Source organism: Anser anser (assembly GCF_964211835.1).
Source record: "Anser anser genome assembly, chromosome: 29".
Taxonomy (NCBI): domain Eukaryota; kingdom Metazoa; phylum Chordata; class Aves; order Anseriformes; family Anatidae; genus Anser; species Anser anser.
This window is the reverse complement of record NC_139750.1, coordinates 1,779,844-1,795,693: the sequence shown is the minus strand read 5'-3', so window position 1 is coordinate 1,795,693 and position 15,850 is coordinate 1,779,844. Positions and strand designations below refer to the sequence as shown.

Here is a 15,850-nt window from a genome sequence, read left to right as displayed (position 1 = left end):
GGGGCTCACCATCTTTAAGTTTATATAAGAGAAAGTAGGAACAAGCTGTTCAACTCCCCTTTGCCCAGTGTTGGTGCTTATCAGTGACACAAACAAGTCTAACTACTCTTCACACATGGAATATCCCGAGTTGGAAGGGATTCTGAAGAATCACAGAATCTATGGATCATATGGATCATAGAGTCCACACCATTTCCAAAGCCTTTTGGGGTGATTCACTAGATCCACTAATTTCACTAGAGGAATAGCAAATAATTCACCAGACTCCTTTCTCTATGCCTGATGTGCTACCTGGTACAGCAGAGCTCTTATTTGCCTGTAGAAGGGAATGAATAATGTCATATGTTTGTGGAAAACACTATCACAACTACAGCAAAAGAATAAGAAATAAAAACAAAATAAAAATAAAAATTAAAATTAAAATTAAAAATAGAACATCAGGGCTAGTAACAAGTTACATTATGAGTGATATGCAGAAGAAACCAGAAAGTTCAATGCCTCTGAAAAACATCCCATCATCAGTTTCCACACTGCATCCTTCAGCTCCTTGTTCCTCATGCTGTAGATGAGGGGGTTCACTGCTGGAGGCACCACTGAGTACAGAACTGCAAGCAAAAGATTCAGGGAGGAGGAGGACATGGTGGAGGGTTTCAGGTAGGAAAATGTGCCAGTGCTGATGAACAGGGAGACCACAGCCAGGTGAGGGAGGCACGTGGAAAAGGCTTTGTGCCGTCCCTGCTCTGAGGGCATTCTCAGCACAGCCCTGAAGATCTGCATATAGGACAGCACAATGAAAACAAAACACAAAAAGAGTAAACATAAAGTAATCACAACAAGCCCAACTTCTCTGAGGTAGGCATCTGAGCAGGAGAGCTTGAGGATCTGGGGAATTTCACAGAAGAACTGGTTCAGGGCATTGCCTTGGCAGAGGGGGAGGGAAAAGGTATTGGCAGTGTGCAGCACAGCATAGAGAAAAGTACTGCCCCAGGCAGCTGCTGCCATCTTGACACAAGTTCTGCTGGCCATTATTGTCCCATAGTGCAGGGGTTTGCAGATGGCAATGTAGCGGTCATAGGCCATGATGGTGAGAAGAGAAAACTCTGCTGCGACAAAGAGAGCAAACATAAAGATCTGGGTAGCACAACCTGCATAGGAAATGGTCGTGGTGTCCCAGAGGGAATTGGCCATGGCTTTGGGGACAGTGGTGGTAATAGTGCCCAGGTTGAGGAGGGCGAGGTTGAGGAGGAAGAAGTACATGGGGGTGTGGAGGCGGTGGTCGCAGGCTACGGCTGTGAGGATGAGGCCGTTGCCCAGGAGGGCAGCCAGGTAGATGGCCAGGAAGAGCCCGAAGTGCAGGAGCTGCAGCTTGCGTGTGTCTGCGAATGGCAGGAGGAGGAACTCTGTGGGGAAGCTGCTGTTGGACATTTGCTGCCTCAGGGCATGCTTGGCTGTCCATGGAGGAAAAGACAGACACAAGTTAGGTAGACTTATGTGAGCAAAACCTCTAACATGTTTCACAGAACCCTCCTCAGCAACTGCCTCTTCCCTGTGAGGTCTGTTTTTATTTTCTAAGTGTGCCTCAGGGACCAGGCAGATTCTCTGTGAGATCAGAAGTCAGCCCTACTTTACAGCATCTGGTAAAGAGCACCAGGGATGGATCTCACGTGCACACTGGCCAGAGGCATCTCCTTATTTGCAGATCCTGAGCAGAACATCTTTCAAGAAACAATGACGGTGGTTTTGGTGCTCTCTCAAGGTGAAAGGGTGTGGAGCAAAACTGTGAGTTTCCTCAAAGACCGACAGACCTTTCAGTGTAATGTCCTCTGATCTTCAGTCATTCATTTAAACCTGACAACTCCATTACCATCCCCCTAGCTACCCTTCAAAGTAAAAGCGGAAAGTGAAAGCCGAAACCCCAGAGAGTGCCTTCCCTTCGGGTACAGCAGATGTTGGTCTTCCTTGTGAAGAATCTGCCCCGGACGTGCAGTGGGGGTGCTGTAGAACAGTGAGCAGCCTGATCTACGGAGCAGCCTCTGGGCAGCAGCAGGACCCTGCCCTCCTCTGTTGCAGCTCCTTCCTTTCCTTCCACCCTCAGCTTCTCCCCACAGCGCCCTGGGCAGCTCCCCAGGCAGGCTGAGTGCTGAGGCTGAGTGCTGAGCCTAGCAGGCAGCAGAGGCTCTGTCCCAGCACACAGCCCTTTGGGCACAGCAGGGGCCCTGCTCTGCACCACAGCCCTGGCCACCCCTGCCTGCACCCCGGCTGCACAGCCTGAAGCCAGAAATGCAAGAATAAATCCTCATATCCTGTCCCTCTGACAGCTTTGGCAGCTAATCATTGATCGAGGGAACATCTTTGTCCTCCACACTAAAGAAGCCAGGGCAGCCCCTGTAGCATGTCCTGCCGGCTGTGGGAAGTGGCAGCTGTAGAAGAACCCTCTAGGATACTGCATTTCCTGCCCTCACACAGACACTTACCATGTTAGAGCTGGGAAGATTTCTCCCGCAGTGAGCTCTCAGCAGCCCCCCTCCACACTGCCTTTAACATCTCCCTCCCTTCTCCCAGCTGCCCTTGTCCCCTGCAGGCAGTGCCCCCAGCCCTGCTGCGCTGTGCAGAGGAGCTGCTCCTGGGCAGAGCTGTCTCTCTGCAGTGCTGCCCGCTTGCCAGGAGCTCCCCTTGGGCCCAGGAGCCTGGCCCAGCTCAGCAGCACAGATTCAGACCAAGGCCTCTCTGTCTCTGCCCTCTCTTGTGTCCCTTGAGATGTCCCTGGGCCTCCAGGGGAACCAGCTTTGAAACAGACTGAAGCAATCCCTGATGTTCCCTCCCACAGCTGAGGAGCAACACTTACTTCCAGCAGTGTCATTTCTCCTACTGGGAGAAGTTTCATCAAAGAATCACCTTGTCCTCTTCCAATTTAAAGGCAGGGCACCCAGACTGTGACTGGCAGGGATCACATTTTCCCAAGTTGAGGGAAGTGATCACAGTGAGTCAATTGATGCATCTCATTCTGAGTTTGATGTCCTGGCCTGAAATAGGGCCCAGGACCTTCCTTATCAGCCACAAACCCACACGGTTTGGGATTTCTCTCACCTCTGTTCAGATATGTACAAAATACTCTAGACTAAGCTCCCTCAGTAATTACAGGAGATAGAGAAGAGCAGTGAGTTGTTCAAATGCAAACACCATTTGACATTTGAGGTGCCAGAGGATGTCTGAGTTAGCAGTAATCCTTAAAGTTAAGACTTTAGAGACTGAGAATATAGGTATTAGAGTTTTGTCAGTGTATACTGCCTAAAAATGTTGCCTCCCTTTGTGCCTTGTCACTAACCTGGGAGCTGTCCCTTGGCAGTTAGCTAAATAATATAAACCTCCCCTATAACATCTCACTCTCCTCCCCAAAAGTGGGAGAAAACTAATGGAGAAAGGGTAATTTAGAGACAGTACTTTCTAAAAGGTGTTTGGGAGCTTAGGCACATGAGTGGACTGCCCTACATTCACTAAATTAGGAGGCTCTATCAATTTCCTTGAGGGTAGAGGGGCCTTACAGAGATGTCTTGATAGATTGGAACATTGGTCAGTCACCTACAGTATCAAATTCAACAAGAACTAGTGTCAGATTCTGCACATCAGACCGTGTATTCCTGGATGTACATATAGATTGAGGGACAAGTGGATGGAGCATAACTCTGCAGAAAGGGATCTGGGGGCTGTGCTTCATGGTAAGCTCTGGATGAGTCAACAATATTCCCTGCAGTGACCATGGTGGAGTTGATCCTGCAGGAGGGCAGCATAGCTGACAAATAGCAAGCTCACAACTCTGGTCTTTGGGAGAGCAGTCTTTGGCCTCTTCAATATCTACTTGGAAGAGTCCCGTGGGATAAAGCCCTGGAGAGAAGAGCGGTCCAAGAAAGGTCGTTAATATTCCAGGATCACCTCCTCCAACATCAAGAGCAGTCCATCCCAGGAAAGATGAAATCAGGCAAAAATGGCAAGGGGCCTGCATAGATGAACCAGGAGATGCTGGCCAAACTCCAACACAGAAAAGAAGCATAGAGACGGTTGAAACAAGAACAGATAACCTAAGAGGATTACAGAGGCCTTGTCTGAGCATGTAGGGAAGAATACCGGAAAGCTAACACCCAACTCCATTGGAATTTGGCCAAGGATGTCTAAGGCAGTAAGAACAGCTTCTAGAAATACATAGATGGCAAAAGGGAGGTTTGGGAATATGTGGACCCACTGCTGGATGAGGCCCAGGATCTGTTGACACAGGACAGGGAAAAGGCTGAAGTGTTGAATTCCTTCTTCACATCGGTCCCTACTGTCAAGACTGTCCTTTTGGAATCCCAGGCCATAGAGAACTGGGGAAAGTCAGGGGTAAGGAAGATGTACACTTGCTGGGAGTGGGTCAGGTCAGGGCATACTAGAACAAATGGGATACACGTCTATGGGACCTGATGGGATTCACCCATGAGAGCAGAGGGAGCTGGCTGATGATCTTGCAAGGTCACTCTTGGTCATCTGGGATCAATCCTGGTGACCAGCAGAAGTGCCCCAAGATTGGAGTAAAGCAAATGTCTCTCCTAGCTGCAAGAAGGGCAAGGATGAGGGCCCAGGGAAGTACGGGGTGTTCAGGCTCCACTTCATCCCTGGGAAGGCGATGGAACAGCTCCTTCTGGAACCCTTTTCCAGGCTCTGGAATGACAAGAAAATCATCCGGAGCAGTTGGGACATCTTCAGGTAGGGGAAGCCACATCTAATCAATTTGGGCATGAAATGTCCATGATGAAATGACTGGCCTGGCAGATGAGAGCAGAGCAGTGCATATAGATCTACTCTGACTTCAGTAAGGTTTTGTTGTGGATTAACCTGGAAGTAGCTAAGCACCACACAGCAGCTAGCTTGGTCCTCCCACCCAGTGGGTCTAAAAGTGAGAAACCTTGTGGGCTGAGATAAAGACAGTTTAGTAAGTAAAGCAAGAGCTGTGCACACATGCAAAGTAAAATAAAATAAAATAAAATAAAATAAAATAAAATAAAATAACATAACATAACATAACATAACATAAAATAAAATAAAATAAAATAAAATAAAATAAAATAAAATAAAATAAAATAAAATAAATAAAATAAAATAAAATAAAATAAATAAAATAAAATAAAATAAAATAAAATAAATAAAATAAAATAAAATAAAATAAATAAAATAAAATAAAATAAAATAAAATAAAAAGAACTCATTATTCACTATTTGCCATTGACGAACAGAAGTTCAGCCATTTGTAGGAAAACCGTGTTTCATCAAGTGTAACCATTAGTTGCAAAGGAAGATGCAATATGACCCAATATTCTTCACACCACAAATAGAAGAAAAATACAGAATTTTTTAGTGTTTCTTCTATAGCTCAATAAATACCTATCATTTAATTTCTGTCTCAGCTCAGCATAAGACACACATCAACTTAGTAGAGCAGGTCCAGAGCATGGCCACAAAATCATTCAGAGGGCTGGAGCAGGTCTGTTATGAAGACAGGCTGGGAGAATTGGGGTTTGTCAAGATGGAAAGGAGAAGGGCCTGAGGAGACCTTACAGCAACCTTCCAGTACCTAAAGGGGGCCTGCAGGAAAGCTGGGGAGGGACACTTTATCAGGGAATTTGGTGACAGGACAAGGGGCAATGGCTATAAAACTAAAAGAGAGTAGTTTTAGATTAGATATTAGATGTTCACTTAGTGCTGACCCATGTAAGCATAGCATCAAGGGTTTCTATTTATCATACTGCCCGCCATGACATGTGGGTTGAGAGTGTGCAAGACATTGTGATGGGACACAGCCAGAAGAGCTGACCCAAAGTGATCAAATTGATGTTTGTCACCATCCAGCACTGACTACTGCCTGCCTACCAAAACATGCCATTCACATCAAATACATGTCTTGTGAAGGGCAGCTGAGAGAGCTGGGATTGCTTAGTCATGAAAAGACAAGACTCTGTGAGAAATTATTGTAGCCTTCCAACAAAAAAATGGGACATACCCATGCGTGTAGTGTGAGAGAAGAGAGGAAGAGAAGAGAAGAGAAGAGAAGAGAAGAGAAGAGAAGAGAAGAGAAGAGAAGAGAAGAGAAGAGAAGAGAAGAGAAGAGAAGAGAAGAGAAGAGAAGAGAAGAGAAGAGAAGAGAAGAGAAGAGAAGAGAAGAGAAGAGAAGAGAAGAGAAGAGAAGAGAAGAGAAGAGAAGAGAAGAGAAGAGTTCATTTGGAAGGGACCTTCAAAAATCATCTAGTCCAACTGCCTGACTTCTTCTGGGCTAAACAAAAGTTACAGCATATTAATGAGGGCAATGTCCAAATGCTTCTTGAACACTGACAGGCCTGGAACAACAACCAGGTCTCAAGGAAGCCTGTTCCAGTGTTTGACCACCCTCACAGTACAGAAAATGTTTCCTGCTGTCCACTCTGAATATCCCCTAGTGTATCTACATGCCATTCCCACACGTTCTGTGATCAGTTACCAGGGAGAAAAGATCATCACCTCTCTCTCCACTTGCCCTCCTAAGACAGTGGCTGAGAGCTATGAGGTCTCCCCTCAGCCTTCTTTTCTCCAGACTAGACAACCCGAAGTGTCCTCAGCCTCTCCTCATAGGACATTCCCTTTCACCAGTATTCCCCCCTTTCCCTTGGTTTCCCAACTGACAAGGTTCCTGGTCAGATAACCTTGCTGGAAGAAACATTTTCTCTGTCTCCCATGCTCTCACCAGGCAGTGTGACTGACCAGGTCTGGCTCCATCACTGCCTCCTTTACCACTTGTCGGTCAGGTTTATGTCCCTGGCTGTGTTGTGATTTATCCCCAGGAGGTAGCCAAGAATCACACAGCTGCTCTCTCCCTTCCCATTCTTAACAGAACAGGGGGAGAGACATAGGAGCAAGATGTGGAGAGACTGTATCAGGGAGTGTAGTGATAGGACAAGGGGCAGTGCTTTTAAGCTAGAAGAGAGTAGATTTAGATCAGGTCTAAAGAAGAAATTCTTCACGTAGTGGGTGGTGAGGCCCTGAAACAGGTTGCCCAGAGAAGTGGTGGATGCATCATCCCTGGTAGTGTCAAAGGTCAAGCTGGTTGGGACCTTGAGCAAACTGTTCTAGTGGGAGGTGGCTCTGCCCATTTCAAAGTGACTGCAATTAGACCTTAAGGTTCCTTTCCAGCCCTAAATATTCTATGACTCTATGAGCATGCTGGCCAACATTTGGTTGTGTAGTCTGTGTAGACAGAGGGATTTCATTTTCTGTGAAAAAAGATTGCTTCTCCTGAGTATTAATAAGAGACTGGAAGAAATGGAATACAGCAGTCTGTCAATCTGTGGGTGTCCTAACTAATAACAAGGCAGGAAAAGATGATTCCCATAAGGAACTCCTATTGTGATATAGGAGAAAAGATAGCACTGGAAGCAGGTGTCTGTCTCTAGCTGACATAAGGAAGAACAGTGATTGCATCAGTCTGTTTCAAAGTTGATTCCCCTGGAGGCCCAGGGACTTGTCAAGAACTCCCTGTGCTGCTGAGCTGGGCCGGGCTCCTGGGCCCAAGGGGAGCTCCTGGCAAGCGGGCAGCGCTGCAGAGAGACAGCTCTGCCCAGGAGCAGCTCCTCTGCCCAGCGCAACAGGGCTGGGGGCACTGCCTGCAGGGGACAAGGGCGGCTGAGAGAAGGGAGGGAGATATTAAAGGCAGTTTGGAGGGGGGCTGCTGAGAGCTCACTGCGGGAGAAATCTTCCCAGCTCTAACATGGTAAGTGTCTGTGTGAGGGCAGGAAATGCAGTATCCTAGAGGGTTCTCCTACAGCTGCCACTTCCCATGGCCAGTAGGACATGTTACAGGGTCTGTGCTGGCTTCCCTATTGTAGAGGAGAGGGATGTTCCCTGGATACAAAACTACCTGCCAAACCTACAGAGGGACAGGACAGGAGGGCTCCTTCTCATGGGCCAACTGCAGGCTGTGCAGCCGGGGTGCAGGCAGGGGTGCCCAGGGCTGTGGTGCAGAGCAGGGTCCCTGCTGTGCCCCAGGGGCTGTGTGCCGGGGCAGGGCCTCTGCCGCCTGCCAGGCTCAGCACTCAGCCTGCCTGGGGAGCTGCCCAGGGTGCTGCGGGGAGAAGCTGTGGGTGGAAGGAGCCCCTCCAGCAGGGCAGTGTCCTGCTGCTGGCAGGGGGCTGCTGCCTGGGGCAGGCTGCTCACAGCTCCACAGCACTCCCAAACCATGTCAGAGGGGACTCTTCAGAAGGAAGGTCAAGGCTAAGGCTGCCTGCTGTGGTCTGGGCTTTCCTGAAACTGCACTTTCACCTCTCTTTGGTTTATCAGGATGGGAATGGAAACAGAGCTGTACAGAGTGGAGAAGATTTTGAGTTTCTGTCACCTCGAATTTTATGAGGAACCTCAGAAAGGACCGTCAGCAGCTGCAAACCTTCAGAAGGCAGCAGCATCACCTTCCCAGTTTGATCAGGGCTTGTGTAACCTGCTCTTCAGCACCTGCACACACTGAGAGGGTGCAGGGCAGAGCTGAGCACACAGCAGATGGGATGGGTTCTGGAAGCACTGGCAGGGCACAGACGTGGGGACAGAGAAGCACCTCCTTGCAGGAACAGCTGCAGGCAGCAGAAACGGGCAGGGAGAAAGGGAAATGCAAAAGGAAACCCTGCTGCAGAGGTGCAACCCCCTGAGCAACCCCACTCAGCTCTCCTCTCCCACCCTGCAGAGCCTTTGCCCTCCTAGCTTGCAGGAACCCAGGCAGGAGCTGCCTCCTAGGTAGCCAGAGGCCCAGAAGAAGGAAGGTCTGTCTCTCCAGTTATGTGCCTTGTCCCACTGCCTGGCAAAGGGCTGAGAGCTACTGCTCTCCATGGTGCTGCCTGGCAGGCGGCAGGCACAGCTGGGCAGGGTGACCCCTTTCTGCTTGCTCACCTGTCCCTCCCCTCTCTCAGTCATGCTGCTTGTCCTTTTCCCTCCACCCCTCTGTGTTCCTCTTTCTCTTACACTGCGGTTCTTGGATATGTCAGCTCTCTGGGGCAGCAAGATGGGGTTCAGCTGAGGAGCAGATTTTGGCACTCAACATCCTGTGAAGGAGCCCCTAGGCAGGGAGTTTTCTTCCTTAGAGCGCACTCACCCAGCACAAGGCAGAGTGCTAGCTGAGGAGCTGGAAGTATGCCATCCTGATCAGGGGAGAATGGAAGTGAGTATGCAATGAGTCAGTGAGAAATGGAGTGGATTCTGCTTAGAGACCGTCCTCACTGTGTGTGTGTTTTCCTCTATGGACAGGCAACCATGCCGAGAGGCAGCAAATGTCCAACAGCAGCTTCCCCAATGAGTTCCTCCTCCTCCCATTCGCAGACACACGCACGAGCTGCAGCCCCTGCACTTCGGGCTCTTCCTGGGCATCTACCTGGCTGCCCTCCTGGGCAACGGCCTCATCCTCACAGCCGTAGCCTGTGACCACCACCTCCACACCCCCATGTACTTCTTCCTTCTCAACCTCGCCCTCCTTGACCTGGGCACTATTACCACCACTGTTCCCAAAGCCATGGCCAATTCCCTCTGGGACACCACGGCCATTTCCTATGCAGGTTGTGCTACCCAGGTCTTTTTCTTTGTTGTCTTTGTCGCAGCAGAGTTTTATCTTCTCACCATCATGGCCTATGACCGCTACGTTGCCATCTGCAAACCCCTGCACTATGGGACAATAATGGCCAGCAGAACTTGTGTCAACATGGCAGCAGCTGTCTGGAGTAGTGGCTTTCTCAATGCCCTCCTTCACACTTCCAATACATTTTCACTACCATTGTGCAACGGCAATGCCCTGGACCAGTGCTTCTGTGAAATTCCCCAGATCCTCAAGCTCTCTTGCTCAGATGCCTACCTCAGAGAAGTTGGGCTTGTTGTGATTAGTGCCTGTTTATTATTTGGGTGTTTTGTTTTCCTTGTGCTGTCCTATGTGCAGATTTTCAGGGCAGTGCTGAGGATCCCCTCGATGCAGGGACGGCACAAAGCGTTTTCCACATGCCTCCCTCACCTGGCTGTGGCTTCCCTGTTCATTAGCAACAGCACATTTGCCTACCTAAAACCTCCATCCATGTCCTCCTCATCTGTGAATCTTTGGCTGGCAGTTCTGTACTCGGTGGTGCCTCCAGCACTGAACCCTATCATCTACAGCATGAGGAACCAGCAGCTGAAGAATTCAGTGTGGAAAGTGATGATGGGATGTTTTTCAGAAGCAATAAAATGCCTGTCTTTTGCATAAAACACATAATGTAACTCATTACTGGCTCATTTGATACTTCTTTATATGTTTGGTGTATATATATGTGTGATTATTCAAGCTCTCTGTATATTTAAATTAAAGAAAGGAACCTTCAGTGACTTGATGTCCTGGGATCCTTCCACAGGATGTTGTGGAGCTGCAGGGTCACTTGGCTGTGCACAGAGGTGGAGGGAAAAATAGTGCTGGCACAGCAGCAGTGTCAGGGCAGGGACAGGCCAGGGGCACTTTTCTAACACAGCTGTCTCTGTACCAGCATCTCCAGCATAAAATGGATCTGCTCAGGGCATTGCCTGAAGGTTCAGCTTTTCTCCCAGAGTTTCTCTCATGGATATTGCAAAGGAATGGACCTGAAGGAGGCTCCTTGTTTTGCTTGTTTCTCTGTGGATTCCAGGGCGTGAGATCAGAACCCCAGAATCATCTTTTAGGCAGGGAGGGCTGATTGCACTCCTGACTGTTGGTGCCCAGCATTCATGGAGATGGTGAATTCACCTGCCTGTGCCCACAGCATGCAAGAGGGCTGATGGCAGACAGGTGTCTTCCTGGAGTGAAGCAGGAGCTGCCAGGAGAGCCACGGGAACTGGGAAGGACCGTTTGCTCCTGGGAGTCAGCAGTGCATGGAGCCCACACAGTATGAGCGTGTCCAAAGTGGAGCCACCCAGCAATAAAGTGCTAAATCTGGGTGGGAACATGCAAATTAGAGCTCTGTAACTCCAGGAACACAGCAAACATAGGGAAAGCTGTCCGCTGAATAAGTTCACAGAATTGCAGAATCACAGACTGTTAGGAGATGGAAGGGACCTTGAAAGATCATCTAGCACAATCCCCCTGCCGAAGCAGGAACACCTTGATCAGGTCACACAGGAATATGTCCTGGTGGGTTTTAAATGTCTTCAGAGAAGGAGACTCCACAACCCCCCTGGGCAGCCTGTTCCGGTGCTCTGTCACCCTTACCGTAAAAAAGTTTCGTCTCATATTTAAGCGGAACCTCCTATGTTCCAGCGTGCACCCATTGCTCCTTATCCTATCATTAGATGTCACTGAGAAGAGCTTCGCTCCATCTTCCTGACACTCACTCTTTACATATTTATAAACATTAATAAGGTCACCCCTCAGTCTCCTCTTCTCCAAGCTAAAGAGACCCCGCTCACTCAGCCTCTTTTCATAAGGGAGATGCTCCACTCCCTTAATCATCCTTGTGGCTCTGAGCTGGACTTTCTTGAGCAGTTCCCTGTCCTTGAACTGAGGGGCCCAGAACTAGACAGAATATTCCAGATGTGGTCTCACCAGGGCAGATGGAGGTGGGGGGGGGGGGAAACCACTCTTGACCTACTAACCACAAGCCACTGGTGTCCAGGGTTTTTCTTGCCCAGATGCAGGGCTCTACACTTGCCCTCATTATATTTCATTAAGTTTCCCCTGCCCAACTCTCCAGCCTGTCTAGGTCTCTTTGGGTGGCAGCACAACCTTCTGGCATGCCAACCGCTCCTCCAAGTTTTGTGTCATCACCAAACTTGCTGACAGAACGCTCTAATCCCTCATCCAAGTTGTTGATGACTATATTGATTAGTACCTCTGGTGAAATTTCATAGACTGGATTGAGTGAATAACCCCAAAATATCTTCTGATATTGGAAATCAGTTGGACATGATGACCCTTGTGGGTCCCTTCCAGCTTGGGTTATTGAATGAGCCTCCGACTCTGAAGAAGGCCGGCTATCTATGCACACCCTCCATGGCCAAAGAACCACTTGTGTGGGAGGCAGTCAGTGGCAGTGCCCCCCACCAGCTGGCTCTGCCTTCCCAGCCTGACCAGCACGGCCCTGCAGAGTGCCCCCACGGCCCCACGCACCACAGCCCCCTTGCTCTGCAGAGCAGCACCACCAGCTCGGGAGCTGTGGGCAGCATGGGCAGGGGCTGCAGGAATGGCTGCTCAGGCCAGCCCAGACGTGGTGGGCTGGGGCAAGGCTGTGTGGGACATGGGGTGTCCCGGGAGCAGAGCAGGGCGTTGTGTGTGTGCAGTGGTGCTGCCTGAGGAGCCCCAGGGACAACAGTGTGGTGCTGTGCTGTGCTGTGCTGGGGAGCGGGACTGTCCTGGAGGGCTGCAGGCTGCCTGGGAGTGGGGAATCTCCTGTAGATGGCAGGGCAGGGACACTGCCACTGCCCTCCACTTCTCCATTTGCTGCTTTGGGTCCAGCCCAGCCTGGGCTGCTGGGCTGGGCTGGGCTGGGCTGGGAAGAGCACAGGGAGGTGTGGAGAGCTGGGGAGGAGGACATGGGCTGTGCTGGCCTGCTGGGAGAGGTTGGGGGGAACCACAGAGAAGTCTGGGCTGGGTCATTTTTACTGGATATGGATATGACGAATGCTAATCAACATGACTTTCACACTAATTTCTTCTCTGCAGAGCTCTCAACATTCTCCTACAACATGTATTCAGTTCTTGATTCAATTTTCCACACGGAAGTCGCCATTTCCTTCAGTATGCCCTGGAGTTACTAAAGGCTACATGGAAAAACCTGAGTCTGGACTTGTGGAAGGCCTTCTGAAGCACGAGCTGGTTGGCAGGCAGAGTACCTGAGGGATTGTGCAGGGCATCCCCTGCACCCACTGCTCCTGGGGGCACTGGGAAGAGGCCTCCTGAGCACAACAGCTCCTTGTAGCCCTGTGGATGCTGGCTGTGAGGTCACTTCTGTCCCAGCCCCTGGCTGGCCAACAGCAGGGAGGCAGAGCCTCTGAGGTCATAAAGGCCATCAGGAAACTGCCCCCAACAGGGCGACATGTTAACGGGAGGCCAGGGGGAAGCTGGGAGAATAATGGTGAGAAATCTGGGGGAGAGAAGAGGGGTTTGGCTAACAGGAAAGATTTTGGAGAGTTAAGAGGGGTTCAGGTAAGGCTGCTGCTGCAACACTCACTGGGAAAACATTCATGTTAGACCACTGGTAATATTTCTAACCAGGAACCTTTAAACCTGGTGTTATCCTTAATGCTATCCCTCACCCTGGAAGAAATCCATTGATCTAATCCCCAAATTCAAATCTTACCTTGAAGTCAAATCCCAGACACATTACCTGTTACCATTAGTCTCAACCTATTGCTCACAGTAATTCCTAGCCCTTATTCCCTAGCATTATATTGCTAGCCTTTAACACCACCCCTCCTTCCGTAAAAAAGCACATAATAAAACCCTAACCAAAACTCTAGCCCATATCCTAGACACTGACTGTGTACTCAAAGCAGAACACCAAAGCCTCCCACTTATCCTCTGCCCAATCCCTGAACCTGGACTGAAAGAATTAATCCCTAAACCCTAACCTGAACTCCTAATCCTCAAATCCCTAATTCCTGCTTATTATCACAAAACTGAAGCAGTTTATCGGCATGATTCTGGGCAGAGCTTGAAACGTCCTGCAGCAATCACTCGGTCTTGGAGGAGGCAGGTGGGGTGACATGGATCTGATCAGATCACAGGACTCAAGGAGGAGATGGGTGGGGATGCTCTGCTGAGGTCAGCTTTGCCTCAGGATCACAGGAGGCAGCAGGACGCCCATGACTGCGCAGGTGGGTGTCAGGGCACTTCTGCCTGAGGGCCTAATAGGCCCCCTTCAGGCACATGGCTGGTGTACAAGGATGTCATTTTAGATGTCATAAGGAACTGAGGAGCCACTGACATGAAGCTAGTGTAAATCTTTATTTCAAAGTCAGTCCTGCGCTAGTACCTAACAGAGCTTGCATATAGGTGTCTCCTGTCCATTACAGAAGCTGAAAGGCCATCATTAGGTACATGGCCTTAGAGGATGACAACGACCTTGTTTTTTTTTTGCATTAGGTGCTGAGCGTCAAGGAGGGTGCCAGTTTGGGATGTTCTTATAGGGCGTCGACTATGTTTGAGAAACTATGATTCCAGTAAGAAGCAATTGGCTTTGATGGGGGCTGCGAGGTCACTTCTGCCTCTGGAGCTGAGAGACCAGCAGCAGGAGCATGGCTGGGCAAGGCACTGGGAGGTCCCATCTTTCTGAAGTGTCTGCCAGTTCATCCCTCACCTCCTGGCTGACAGATGGACTTTTAGGCTCACATCTCCCAGCATCTCTCACAGGCCAGCAGAAGGCACCTGGCTGGCATGGTGCTTGTGTGATGCCCTGTGGCATAATGACCACACGAACACCAGGGTTCTTTTAGGATCAGTAACTGCTACTACTTTATTGATGACAAAACTTCCTTCTCTCTTACCGAGGGCCTAACTTCATCTCTCATAAGGAGGCCATAACTTCATTCTCCTTGTTGCATCCCCACATTGAGGACAGGCTCCCTTCTTATACCATTTGCCCCACAGCAGTACTTTTCCACTAACTATTCATTGGCCAAACAACTTTGCCCAGCAACCCCAAACACCCAGCAACTTCCATGCCTTAAGGACTGGAGAACAAGCAACCCGAGACGGCAAGGTGTCTCCTGAATCGCCCTTCTTTGTTCCCCCTAGACTCTTTACATTCCTGATGGCCTCATAGTTAAGAGTCCCATGTTATCACCAACCATGGGGCTTGTCGACCCCCATGGCCACACTCCCACACTTGGTCTCTGACAGGTCACAATGCAACAATGAGCCATTATCTCCTGAACTGAAGCAGGAACAGATCCTTGTGGGGAGCAATCCTTTGGGCCTATTCTTGGCAGTGGTTTGGGAAGGAAAGCTCAGACTTCAGGCGTTGCACTGGGGTAATTCCGTTTTATTACGAAGATATCATGAAAGAGTCTTCACTGACTCACAGTGCTAGATGCACATTTATACAGTCTCCATATGGGACGGAACAGTTTCATTCATTTATAGCAGGGGGCGGAGGGAAGGGGGGGAAAGGGGGAATGCAAACACTTATGTAGGAATACAAGGCGCACAAGCACTAATAATGACAAAACAACAACAACAACAACAACAACAATAATAATAATAATAATGTTGGTAAAAATTAACGTGGCAACAGGTGTATAAGTAGTAAAATCAGTATTGCTGCTAACAAGGTGCTTTCTGGTAATCGGTACTGATCTGGTCTGGTAGCCTGCTGGTCAGATGTGGCGAAAGCCACACACAGTTGGTCCAGGGAATTCCCGTGGTAAGCCTAGGTGCCATCCGTAAGACAGTTGTGAAAGCACTGCAGGTTCGGCATCAGTGGTCTGGTTTTGCTGCAGGTTCCGTGTCTGGTTTGGTTTGGTAAAAAGCTATAGCTATAATGGAAAAACTTAAAGGTATTTTGGGTAGCAATACTCCCATACCGCGATCTTCCCCTTTGGGCTGTTTACTAGAACACTGGTAGGAGGGGGGCTTTGGACAGGAGTTACGAAAAGGTAAATTAGTTGATTACTGTAATGTTTGGTGGCCACAGTATGAATTAGAAGATCAAGAGAGTTGGCCAGAAAATGGAACCTTGCAATATAATGCTATCTTACAATTAATGTTGTTCTGTAAGCGAGAAGGCAAGTGGGATGAGATTCCACATGTAGAGCTATTTTTCTATTTGCGGGATAAGCCTGAGTGGCAACGCACTTGAGGGATAATGTTGGCTAAAATAACTGTTGA

At 49.3% G+C, this 15,850-nt stretch overlaps 1 protein-coding gene and 1 pseudogene across 2 annotated transcripts; one reads left to right on the top strand and one right to left on the bottom strand.

Moving 5' to 3' along the window:
- Nucleotides 1-459: 459 nt before the first annotated feature.
- On the bottom strand, nucleotides 460-1,860 carry LOC310887762 (olfactory receptor 14A16-like; the record flags this gene model as incomplete). The annotated part of the gene is made up of 1 exon (XM_083813933.1): nucleotides 460-1,860. Exon 1 carries the CDS (start codon nucleotides 1,423-1,425, stop codon nucleotides 460-462), a length of 966 nt encoding a protein of 321 aa, XP_083670059.1. The 5' UTR covers nucleotides 1,426-1,860.
- Nucleotides 1,861-9,188: 7,328 nt separating this feature from the next.
- Nucleotides 9,189-10,264, top strand: LOC310887760 (olfactory receptor 14C36-like; annotated as a pseudogene). The gene has a single exon. The product of its transcript is annotated as an olfactory receptor 14C36-like (transcript).
- The last annotated feature ends 5,586 nt before the right edge of the window (nucleotides 10,265-15,850 follow it).